Source organism: Gracilinanus agilis, chromosome 5, assembly GCF_016433145.1.
Source record: "Gracilinanus agilis isolate LMUSP501 chromosome 5, AgileGrace, whole genome shotgun sequence".
Classification (NCBI taxonomy): domain Eukaryota; kingdom Metazoa; phylum Chordata; class Mammalia; order Didelphimorphia; family Didelphidae; genus Gracilinanus; species Gracilinanus agilis.
In genome coordinates, this window is record NC_058134.1 from 144,255,237 (window position 1) to 144,268,596 (window position 13,360).

Below are 13,360 nucleotides of genomic sequence, written 5' to 3' on the forward strand. Positions count from 1 at the left end.
CCAGCAATGCATTTATGTCCAAATTTTGCCACATCCTCTCCAACATTTATTACTTTCCTTTGCTGTCATTTTAGCCAATCTGCTAGGTGTGAAGTGATACCTCAGAGTTATTTTGATTTGCATTTCTCTAATTATTAGTGATTTAGAACATTTTCTTATGTGCTTATTGATACTTTTGATTTCTTTATCTGAAAATTGTCTATTCGTGTCCCTTGCCCATTTATTGATTGGGCAATGGCTTGATTTTTTTGTACAATTCAATTAACTACTTGTATATTTGAGTAATTAGACCTTTGTCAGAATTTTTTGTTATAAAGATTTTCCCAGTTTGTTGTTTCCCTTCTAAGTCTTGCTTGGTCTTAAAATCTTTCCTTTCCCAGAGATCTGACAAGTATATTATTTCATATTTGCCTAATTTACTTAAATAAGTATAGAAGCAAGATACAAAATAAATGCACATAAATCATCAGCATTTCTATATATTTCCAACACATTGCAGCAGCAAGAGTTAGAAAGAGAAATACCATTTAAAATCATCCTAGACAATATAAAATACTTAGGAATCTATCTACCAGAAAAAAAAAAAAACAAGACACAGGAATTATACGAAAACAACTGCAAAACACTTTCTAAACAATTAAAACTAGATCTAAACAATTGGAAAAACATTGATTGCCTCTGGATAGGATGAGCTAACATAATAAAAATGACCATTCTACCCAAATAAATATACTTATTAGTGCCATATCTATCAAACTACCAAGAAACTTTTTTTACTGAACTAGAAAAAATTATAACAAAGTTCATTTGGAAGAACAAAAGATCAAGAATATCAAGGGAAATAATGAAAAAAAATATGAAGGAAGGTGGCCTAGCAGTACCAGAAATTAAACTATACTATAAAGCAGTGATCATCAAAACAATGTGCTACTGGCTAAGAGACAGAAGGGAGGATCAGTGGAATAGACTTGGGGTAAGTGATGTCAGCAAGACAGTGTATGATAAGCCCAAAGAGCCCAACTTTGGGGACAAAAATCGACTATTTGACAAAAACTGCTGGGAAAATTGGAAAATAAATATGGAAAGATAAGATTTAGATCAACATCTCACACCCTACACCATGATAGATTCAGAATGGGTGAATGACTTGAATATATAGAGAAGGAAACTTTCCTCATCTTTAAATGGAGATTTATAATAACACTTACCTTCCAGGGTTGTTGTTGTGAAGATCAAATGAGAAAAAAATATGTAAAGTGTTTTGTAAGCCTTCAAGCACTACATAAATGCTAAGTGTTATGATTCTTGTTATTTTTTGATTTTCCCAGAATCACAAGTACTTAGAAACTTTAAGCCTAGGACCTTTAATTCTCTCCAACATATTATACTAAATTGAATGTTTCCTTTTGACATGGATAATTTGGGTCATTATTTTAGCCAAATGGATTCAAATACCAGTGTCCTAATGGAAAATTTGATTCCATGTTATCACAACTTCTCTATCTATGATATACCACAGAGGAGAATCTAAATGAGATATATAGAGAGAGACAAAGAGAGAGGAAGCAAATATTAATAGAGGTATATCATATATGTATATGCAGTATGTATGGAGGGGACCTTGGGATATTTTAAACCCACACACTCATTTTACAGATAAATAACTTAAGGCCCAGAGATGTTAAGTGACTTGTCTAAAGTCATAAAAAGTAGCACATTTGGGACTTACATGGTCTAGACATCATGGTGTTGAACACTTTAGGAATGGGGAGTATGCACCATCTTCTCTGCCCCTTTCCTATGTGTCCATCTCCCCAATAGTAAATCAAATCCTTAAAAAATAAATGTGCCACATTTAAATTCATAAATTATATTATATTTATATACAATATTTGGCAAAAGAGGCACTTATAAAACAATGTAAGCACTTAATAAATGCTTATGTATTGATTTATCTGTTCCAGTAACAGTGTGTGTATGTGTACACACATATATACACACCTCTTATTTATATGTAAACATAGACATATATGCCTTTTAATGAGTGTGGAGTTGTTAGTTGTAAGAATGTGGTTTATGTGTAGATCCAACTTCTGTTCCATTTAGGTAGGCTTCATTTAAAGGGAAGATACCAAAGTTCTCTTTAGAAAAAACAAGAATGTTAGTTTAGTCAAAAGAGAAACCTATGAGATAGGGCAGAAACTAGGTCAGAGTTATGATGAAATGGGGCAGCCCCAAAGAAGGTGACCACCTACTATACTGCTGCTCCTGCCTAACAGAACTGAGATATTTTCTCCCTCAAAGACTATGACCTTGTTAGTATTTTCTCTTTGCATTCCCTATAACCTCATTGGAAATTCATCTTGCTAATAAAAGTGAAAAAATTATTTTACATTGTGAGAGAATCTTAAGGGTACAAAGGATTGGCAAATCAGTCATTCCATTTGTTCAGTATTTTAGGTTGCCATTCTAAGTGGTACTTTCAGCTCATCAACTCACCTCCTGTAGTCCTTGGTTATGGATTATAATTACACCTGTTTATAACCACTCAGCACCCTGTTCAAGTAGATTCTACTCTCCCTTCTTTTCTTCACAGTTTCTCTTTATCCATTTGCTCTTCTCCCCCAATACCTTTCTATCTGCTTACCATGAATTGCCTTAAGTGGATATTTTATACCTTCAAGCCTTCTCTGGATGCTTTTAGAATTACATCAAATTATCCTATTTTAGCTTCTTATTTTTCATATTTTATCACTATATTTTTTATAATTATCTTTTCCACCAAGAACACAGAGACAACAGGGGTCATTTTACCAGATTTTTATTTCCTGGCCATATTTTCTTTTCAGTACAAATGTTGCAAGCCCAGTTATGGCTCAATTATTTTTCCAGTTACTCTCAACCCACACATTTCAAGAATACAGATTTTTCTCCCTTTGAATTTCCCCTTTCCCACAAAATTATACAGGATATAGTGACCTGCTGGTTCTGCCCTTCCCTTTTATGTTTTAGGAGATCTTTGAAGAAGCCTTTTTTTTTATCACCTAACTCAGAAGCCCAGAAGAAGGTTAGATATAGAAGATAAGAGAGAAGGAATGTGTCTGGTCTCTTAAAACCTAAGGACTCAGTAGAGGGTACTTAAATGAATGGGAAGAATACTGACAAACTGATGAAAAGAAAGGAAGTAAAAAGAGGCAGTATAAAAAGGAGTGTAAAACAACTAGCAGTATAAAACAGATCCATTTGAGCAGTTCAAGAAGACATCCTCCTCATACACACTTTAATATACATTTGCATGGAAATGTTGGGCCATGCAATGTAGTTATAAAAAAATCCAAAAGTTTTAAGACATGCAGACATACATAAGAGTCAGAGGCAGTCAGCAAGCATGTATAACCTCGTATTATATGGAGACACTATGGATAGGAAAAAAAGTCAAGAACAGTTCTTGCTGTCAAGAAACACAGTTTAATGAGGTTGGCAACATGTAGTCGACTATGAACAAAGAAGATATAGACAGTAAATTAAAGGCAATCTTAGAAAGAACTAAGATTATGTTGGACCAGGAAAGTCTTCTTAAAGAAAGTGCCTGGAATCGGAATATTGAATTTCTTGTGCAAAGAACAGCAAGCAGGTCTTGGTGACTGGATCATAGATTACTTGGAGGAGAATAAGATGTAAAAAGACTGGAAAGGTAGGGAGGGACCATGTTAATAAGGGCTTAAAAAGTTGAACAGTTTTGTATTTGATCCTGGAAGTAATAAGTTTGGAGTTTGCTGAATGGGGGAGGGACAGCTTAAAATGTTCAGACCTGAACTTTGGGAACATTGTGGAGCATTGACTAGAGTTGGGAGAGACTTGAGGCAGGAAGTCTCAACAGGCCATTATAATTATCCAAGTATGATATGATAAGGGCTTCTTCCAGGGCAGTGACAGTATCCGTGGAGAAGCAGGTATACACAAGAGATATTGTGAATGTAGAATCAAGTGGCAAACCTGGGTTACTGGGAGAATGATGGTCCCCTCAACAAGCTAGGAAGAAGAGATAGTTTGGAGCGAATGGTGAATTCAGTTTTGGAAATGCTGAGTTTAAGATATCTATGGACAGACAGTCTAAAATAACTAATAGTCAATTGGAGATGTGAGCTTAGAAATCAGGACTGAGGTTAGATATGGACAGATAGACCTAAAAATCTGATAATTTAGCTCTTTGGGAGCTTCTGTTATTATCAAGTAATAAAATACAGAGGAAAAGAAGACTTAGGATCTTGTTTGGGATGGGTGAGGGGATCACACGTTGCTAGCAACCATGACCCAGACAAGCAAGGGTGGACCATTTTGTTCTTCAGAAAAAAGTGATAGTGATGAATGTAAAGGGACTCATGTCACCTTAATGAAGTGGTGGAATGTGATACCGTATCAGTATAGCACCAACTTGAAGCACTTTGTAGTAAAGCAGTGCAGGGCACACAAAGTGACCCCAAAGGGAGCACAAATGTTGATGAATGATCCTTAATAGCCTTCTTTGCTGGCCAGCCCAAGTTATTATTGTAACTGATGAAAACAGAATAGTTCTCCACAATAGAGTTCTTCCCTGGAGAGGAGGGATTCTCTTGAATCTCTGTGGACTTGGGTTTACATCTTTTCTGCTAATTTTAATGTTTAAATAAAAGGGGCCTTTACATACTGATGAAGTAACTTGAGATTTCCTTGATGGTGGAGGTAAAGATGTGTCAGATAATTAAGTTATGGGGACTTATCTGGGGATTGCCAATGGACTTGGGATTTGAGAACTTCCCTGATGCAATGATTGGATACTATGGTGCCACTAGGAAGTAAACTTCTTGACTATAGGTCCAGTTTCTTTTCTTTCTTTTGAACCATATGCTAGAGGAGCCCCCAAATTTAATAATAATCTGTGACTATTCTCCTATATGTCATATTTGTCTAATAATTTGGGGTTCTGGCCACTGCTTCACCCCTCAGTTTGGAAGTATTTTTTCTAATACCCTCATGATTATGAGTTGATGTCAATTAATCAGACTTAATTAATTTCTATAATAAAGTGGTATTATAAGACAGTTGGAATAAACTACCTCCCAAAAGTCTGTAATGTAGATTTCCTCCAGTTCACACCAAATCCAAGCAAAAGTGGGTTTGATCGTCAAAAGCAAATACGGGCAAAAGGTTAACTCACCGCCCCTGGTTGCTAGAATTTTTTCTCATTAATGAGGCCCTCATTAAGTTTCACTTGGGCATCATTATGTAGCTTCTCTGCTGGACTTCTTGTAGAATCTAGAACCTCCCATTTCCAATATGTCTAAGTATGTTCTTGGCCCTCAAATGCAGACCCCAATCCTATTTCAGGGATTTTGCTAGCCCTAAGACACCAAAGGGAAGTTAAAAAATAAAAAATAAAAACCTCTGCATCCTCTGAAGTCCATAAGGCCTTCTTCCAAGCAGGGTCCAACAGATAACAAGACTGGCTGAAACCTGGCCATTCTCCCATTCTCAATGCCAAATTCCTTCTCTTCCTTCTCAGAGTCTTTGCTGAAAGGCTTCCACCTAAACTAAGGTGCCAGAAGTTTCTGTCCTACATTCCAAACTCACTCCTTGTTTTTCTGTTTGTTTGTTTTCAATCTCCTCATAGCCAGACCAAGCTCCTTAACCAATCAGAACATCCTCTGATTAATTGTTTTGATTAATTTAATCAAGACTATCTGATAGTTGGCTCTGTTAAGTGGGGAGAGACTGACTTGCTTGACTAACTTAATCAACTCCAGCCCTTACCCTTTATAAGGCCAGATTCCAAAACATTGGCTGGTACATAGTAGGTGCTTAATAAGTGCCGAATTATGAAATTTGAAGGACTTCTTCCTCTTGCCACAGTAAGTTAGCAAGATTAGGGTATATAGGTTTCAGACATTGAAGTATTAGGAAAGGAAGATTTTAAGAGAGTATTTGGTGGCTTAAAATGGCAATGGGAAGCCACTGAAATGTGAAATATTTTAGTTCCTAGAATTCTAACCCTATTTCTCTTCTGCACATATATCGAATTGTGAAACATTTGAGATTTTCAGTGACCAGAGAGTAGGATGACTTTTGTGCCTGAATTTATGCTGCAGAAATATCCAAATTAAATGCCTAAATGTGATAGAGTGCAAATTTCTCATTGACTGCGTATCAGATAGACAAGGTTCCAATCTTTAGGAACAATGCATAATGAGCAAAAGACTGAGAAACAGAGAAGGCAATGAAAAGAACTTTTAAAGCCAAATCATTCCATTCAGGCTGTGCTGGCTATAATAGATTAGAAGCAAACAACAAAAAACCCTTCAAGCTATCTGTTATATAGTAAGGGATTAATGATAAATACAAGGCTTCACCTGACATCATGCCTGGCATGTTATATGACTCTCCCTTGCCCTTAACACATTTGTCTCTACTAGATAACCAGGAAGCATTGTAGCACTGGGCAGTGGACTTAATGTGATCTATCACTGGCGATAGTATCTAAAAGCTGAGTAATTTGGTAGAATAACAGAAGGAACATTGCCTTTGTTCCCTATTATAGACTGAAAAGGCTGTGAGTCAGTGATGTATAGTGAGAAAAGCCCTGGATTTACATCAAGAGGAACCTGGTTTAAACCCTAGTTTTGTCTTTAACTACCTGTGTGGCTTCCTCAGTACCAGATACCTTCTGCTGAGAGCCCCAAGGCTAAGGAATTCCATAGGGAAATGCCTACAATATTCTGTTAGAATAGCATTAACCAAGCCCAAGGGTCCGCCATGCTGTTGTCTTCCAATGAGGGTAGTTTGCCAACAAAGAACCTATCTCATTTCCACCACGTGGAGAACAAAGAATACAGACGGTATTGGTTATATTAATCCTTTGTTTAGAATAATCTTCCTCTTGTGAAGTGCTTAGTTCATTGGCTTCTTTCCAGGACACTGAAGAGATTAGCCCGAATCCCAGGCCAGTTGTGTTTTATTAACATTGGAGGAAGGTGGTTGTTGAGAACAAACTGAGATTTAGTTTTATAACAAAAAATGAGGTTTGTCTTAAAGCTCAGGTGTATTATGAAAATGTATTTGTCCTCCTTATTAGCCAGAAGACCTGGAGAAATTGTGTGATAGCTAATTTCAAGTATCAAAATAGATATGAATTCCACACTTAGAAATGTGAGAATTTTTTTTACCAGATTTTGTTATCTTTGTTAATAGGGAATTACAAAAAAAATTTTTTTCTTTTTTGTTCATTGCAGGTAAAATACTGTTCCTAAGTACCCTAAAAGGCATCCACTTATATATAATTGGGGGCTATTATGATTTTATTGTCAGCATCTGCAGAATACTGCCTTAGTAGTAGATAGGGATGACATTAGGGACTATACCAGCAATCTTATTGGTATTGGAAAGTTCCAGATAAGGAAGCTCCTTCTCCTAGTCCCTTAGGTGCCTTCTTAGTTGCCTGGGGCTCTGAGAAGTTAAGTGATGTGTGACACAGCCACTGTGGGTCGTTCCTCATCACTTTAGTGAAAACATGTATTAGCATGTTCCAGGTATTGGACTAAGGGTTGGGGAAGCAAAAAGAGGCACAAGAGAGCCCCTGCCCTAGAGGAATTTACAGTTTAATGCCATTACTCACAAGTGTTCCTCCTTCCTCAATTAGAAACTCTGATACTCCCTTATTTGACAATAACCTATTATCTCTACCTATGCCTCACCCAAACCCTTTACTCTTCAGTACTTTCTTAGGTCATTAAATCTCCTGTGATTTCACTTTCCTCCCTTTCCAACCTCAACCCAATAGTTATCCATTTTAATTGTTTCCTGAGTTTTACACTTAAATTTTATACCTCTTATGTAACCTGATCTTTTCTTTCTGAAGCTTAATCCTGGATTCCTACACTGTCTACCTCTTCTATCCCTACAGAGCTTCTGAACTTCTGAAAGGATGTTTGACAACTGTGCTGAATGAATATATTTCAAATTTAAGTTATATAACTTCAACTGGGCCCTAATTGAAGCAAGGCTCTCCCTTTAGTTTTTCATAATTGATTCCTTGTCTCACTCTCCACAGAAGCTGTTCCAAATCTTCTCTTCCCTCCTCAAGCTTTTCACACTTTTCACTATATCATCTCTCAGCTGAGGACCTTTCTCTCTTACTAAATGGAAAAAATTCTGGCCATTCAACATGAGCTCCATTTTCTCCTATACTTTTCATCTTAAAACTCCTTGATGCCATCTTTATTCTATCTTCCTTTCCCCCAATTTTTGACCAAAAAATATAGAGATGGTTTTTTGCTTATCAATGCCAACCCTTTCCATATGTATATATGATGCTCTCCCCTCCCATATTCTTGAGCAGATTGCATTTATATCCTTTAGATAACTTAAACTTAACATATCCCAAACTAAGTTCATTCTATTTCCTCCAAAACCTCTATTTCAAACCGCCCTTCCTCCTTCCAAACTTCCCTAGTTCTAGCAATGGCACCATCACCCTTCCAGTCTCCCAAGTTCATCACCTCAGAATTATTCTGGTCTCCACACTTTTCCTCATTCTACACCTCCATTTAGATGCCAAATAATGTCATTTCAGATCTTCTCCTTTCTCTCTACTTACAAAGATACCATATTAGTTCAGGCTCTCATCACTTCTCCTCTAGATTATTGCATCAGCCTCCTAATTAATCACGTCCTTTCCTAGTGCAGGCCATCTAATACACTGCTGCCAAAGTAATATTCCTTAAGCACGAATCTGATGATGTTACTCCTCTACTTAATCAACTCCAGTGGCTTCCTGTTGCCTATGATATAAACTTCAGTGATTAGTTTTGGAAGTCTTACACCTGCTGTCCCCAACCTATCTTTCTAGCTCCTTGGACATTATTCCCCCTCCCACACTCTATGATTATATCTTCAAACAAGATAAAAGAGGCTTCTATCACTCATTTAGGCTTTTTGTTCCTGCTTAATGCAGTCATTCTAACCTCTTTACTTTAGCCCAATAATTTACCTGTAAGTGTGAGCACAGACTAGAAATATGTCACATTCTAAAGATATCACTCAGATAGCAGGGGGAACGAGCAAACATAAAAACATTAAACAGCTTTATGGTAATCATGCACCAAAAATGATGAACTAATTTTGCTGGTTTCTTAACAACACATAGATTCTCTCATCTGCCAGCTAAGATATAAATGTGTCCCAAACGTCTTAATGCAGTTTTAAGCTTTAATAAATACAGAAATATAAATAGTATGATTTTTTTGAAAAATCATTTAAAGCATAATTATTTAAATTATTAAATTTTATCTGAATAAATCATTTAAATTTATTTTACACTTAGTTTTCTGAATTTCTAATAATATGTGATTAATTATAACAAGATGAGGCACTCTGCTGTTACATCTTACACATGCTGCAGTTTTGGATGACAGTTTCTCAGACTAGTTATTTGGTTGAGGAAGGAAGATCTCTTCTTGACCACCTCAGTTGCCTAATCTATCTCTAGTAGACATTTTCTTGTGGAGACATACAAACTGTATGTATGCATGAAAGCATCGTTCTTTGGATAGTTTTAAAAATAATATACAAATGTAATTCTTTCAGCAATTAAACAGCAACAAACTATTTTTAGCATTTTATTTTTTTCTAATTACATGTAAAAACAATTTTTGAACCCTTGTTATAATTTTGAATTCCAAATTTTCCCCACCTTGCTTCCCCTCCCCCCTTATTGAGAAGGCAAGCAATTTGATAAAAGTCGTGCATGTGAAGTTAGGCAAAACAGATCTCCCTATTTTATTGTGAAAGGCAAAAGCCTAGAAAAATAAAGTTTAAAAAATTTTGCTTTGACCTGTATTTAGACTCTATCAGTTCTTTCTCTTCAGGGGCATAGCATTTTTTCATTATAAGTTCTCTGGAATTGTCTTGGATCATTGTATTGCTTAGAATAGTTAATTCATTCAACTAATCATCTTACAATATTACCGTTTTACTGTATATAATGCTTTACTGGTTCTGTTCATTTCATTTTGCTTCAGTTAATGTAAGCCTTTCCAAGTTCTTCTTATAGCACACAATAGTATTATATCACAATTATATACAATAATCTGTTCAGCCATTCCCCAGTTGATGATCATCCTCAATTTCCAATTCTTTACAGCCACACAAAAAAAATGCTGCTACACATATTTTTGTGCAGATATTTTTTGTTTTGGGTTTTTTGTTGTTTTTTTTTTTTTTAACCCTTTGGAATATAGGAATTGTAGTAGTATTGCTGGGTCAAAAGGGAGAAGAAAATGGCTAATCATTTCTGCAACTTTACTAAGAAGACGTCATGTAGGATCTTAAAGATCAGATATGACAAAATCAAAAGGTGGAATTTGTTTTTATTTTCTTGTCCTCTGTTTTTGTTTTCTTGCTTTCTCAGTAGGTGGAGAGGAAGGAAGGAAAGAGCTTGGAATTGAATTTAAAATAAAAACAAACAAGAGTCCTTGAAAAATCAGTTTATCTTCTTAATGTGCTTTTTTCTTTTAATTATTAGTGTCATCATTACAACAGTTTTGTACCTCTCAGATGCCCTTCGTAAGAATTTCTTAAATGAAAACTTTGATTATAAGGTAAGTGTCTTTTTAAATGATTGTTTTAAATCTTGAAGGTCTTATACTGAAGGAAGCTATCTGATGTTCTATTTCTTCTTTTGTATGGTGCTAAAATAAATATATTCCTACTGCTTTAAGCTAATCTCAAATATTATATTAGATCTAACTAAAGTTTTTCAGGGTCTTTTTTTCCTTAACAATTTAGTCCTGCAGCAGTAATCTTTTAACTTGCTTGAGTGGCCAGGTTCTATAATCCCAAATAGTGGGAGAATGAGGCTAGAGATTCCATTCAGATATAGATATCTTAGCTATTCTGAGTTTATACTGTTTGGTTATCTGTACAAATTTTGGCATTAATATGGTACACTCCATGCAGACAGAGGGTACTAAAGTAGAATAAAATAACCCAGATTAGAAATGGAGCAAGTCAGAGTTCCAAAGACCAGTGGTAATAGAACCTGACACACAAGTAGCACTTGCACTTTCAGACCAAACCTTAAAACAAAATGAAAAAACTTGGGAAATAAAATCTAACAGAAGGAAAATAGCAAGTTTCCATTAGTTTTAAGAAATATTACCACAGGTTTCAAGGCTACTCTCTTGTCCCCTGAATCTTGTGAATGGAAATCTAGAATAATGCTTTTAAAAGGATTCACAATATAATTATGTTAATAGGATTTGATGAAGGTTTAAAAAAGGATGAAACCCATAACCTTTTACATTTCTTATTCAAGATGAATGAAAATTTGGTTGGAGGAGGTATAATGCAATTGCTTTATATTCTCAAATGCTGGTCTAATTTGTGTAGAAGTGCTTGAGAACATAGAAAATACAATTTTATACAAGACAAATTAGCAATAAAGAGAATGATAGAAGAAATATAATGGAAAGAACATTGGTCTAAGAAGCCCCAAGTTTGAATATCAGTTCTGTTCCTTACCAGCCATGTGACTTTAGGCAAATTATGTAACCTTTCATATTTTCAGTTTCTCCAAATTATTTCAAAGGTTCTCCTAGATCTAGCATTTTATAATTCTGAAATATGAACATTAAGATGAGTTGAGCCATCATCAGGTACCCACTTCTGACACTGTGCTAAGGTGTTTTCTTTTTCTCTTCCTACTTTTAGTATGCGAAATTCCATACCCAAAAATATTAACCTGTGGACAGTAAATACTTATGGATACTGTAAATTTTAAATATTAGCATTGTCTTTTTATCTAGATATTGATATCTTTCTTTTTATATCACCTTCATTTTGGAATTGACCTCATTCATTTTCCTCAGGAACAGGGAAAATTCATATTACTTATAAAAGAGATTTCTAAAGAAAGGTAATAAAAATCATTTGGCAAAACTAAATAACATGTGTCTGCCAGTATATGTATATTCCACCCTTATAGTCCCTTACTTCTGAAGAAATGAAGAAAGATGCGTTTTCTTATCTTCTTTGAGGCCAAGCTTGGTCATTATATTTACAGAGCCGATTGAAATTTGTACTGATCTAGCCATTATGGAATGTGACTTGAGATTATGCTAAGAAAATAATTAAAATATTCATATCCTTCAGCCTAGAGTTTCCAATACTAATCATATATCCTCAAAGATGTCAAAGACAAAAAGAAATACTCCAAAATGTTCATATTAGCACTTACTAAAGTAGCAAAGAACTGGAATCAAATGCATATTGTTTGAGGAATGGCTAAACAAATTGCATTACATAAATATAATGAAATTTGTTGATGTTGTTCAGTTATGTACAATTTTTAATGATCCTCTTGACTATAACAAGCCACAAGGTTTTCTTGGCAAATATACTGGAAGAGTTTGCCATGCTCTTCTACAGTGAATTAAGGAAAACAGATGTTAAATGACTTGCCTTAGGTCACAGAGTTACTAGTGTCTGAGGTGGTATTTTAACTCAGGTCTTTCTGACTCTGGGCCAAGTTTTCTATTCACAGAGCTACCTAGTTATCGCATAATGAAATTATTCTTGTTATTAAAAAAACAACAAATATGATAAATATATAGAAGCATAGGAAAACATAATAAACATAATAAATAAAGACTAAAATAAGAATAACCAGGAAATTAATATGCAGTTACTACAAAAATATTTTATTCATATGTATGAAATTTACATATAGCTACTACAAAAAAAAAAAAACAACAGAAAAAACCATAATAGAAATTGTTGTAAAACTGTTATCACCAAACTTGAACCACAAAAAGCAGTATGATGTGCCTACTTTCCTTCCTCAAAGCAGAGAATTATGGGTATAAAACACTAGAAATAATGTTGAGCTTCACTGAAGTATTGGCTCTTTTTTGCTGGATATTTTTTCCTATCATATAAAATTGTTTTTTTTGGGAGAGAGAAGAGTTATACTGGAAATCTTAGGCTGTATAAAAACAAAAGGTATCAGTAAAAATTAAATAAATGACAATTTCACAATGTTCAGTTTGGGGTTTTATTCTTTTTATTTACTTTTTTATAGTCAGTTATGTAGATTATTTTCCTGGTTCTGCTTACTACACTCATGTAACTATTCTCATGCTTCTGAATTCTTTTTTTTTTTTTTTCAGCAATGCCGCAGAATAGTTCCATTTTATTTTATTTTTTTTAACATTTATTAATATGCATTTTTAACATGGTTGCCTGATTCATACTCCTCTTATCCCCTTCACCCCCCCCCCCCCCGCACTCCCCCCACCCATGGCCGATGCGCATTTCCACTAGTTTTGTC

The 13,360-nt window shown here is 34.9% G+C and overlaps 1 protein-coding gene across 1 annotated transcript in view; it reads left to right on the top strand.

Annotated features, from left to right (window-relative positions):
• DOCK4 (dedicator of cytokinesis 4) overlaps nt 1-13,360 on the top strand; it is a 541,177-nt gene that overhangs the window by 437,119 nt on the left and 90,698 nt on the right. The window contains exon 28 of the mRNA XM_044677327.1: nt 10,556-10,631. Coding sequence (XP_044533262.1) covers nt 10,556-10,631 — 76 coding nt within the window. The remainder of the gene's footprint in view (nt 1-10,555; nt 10,632-13,360) is intronic.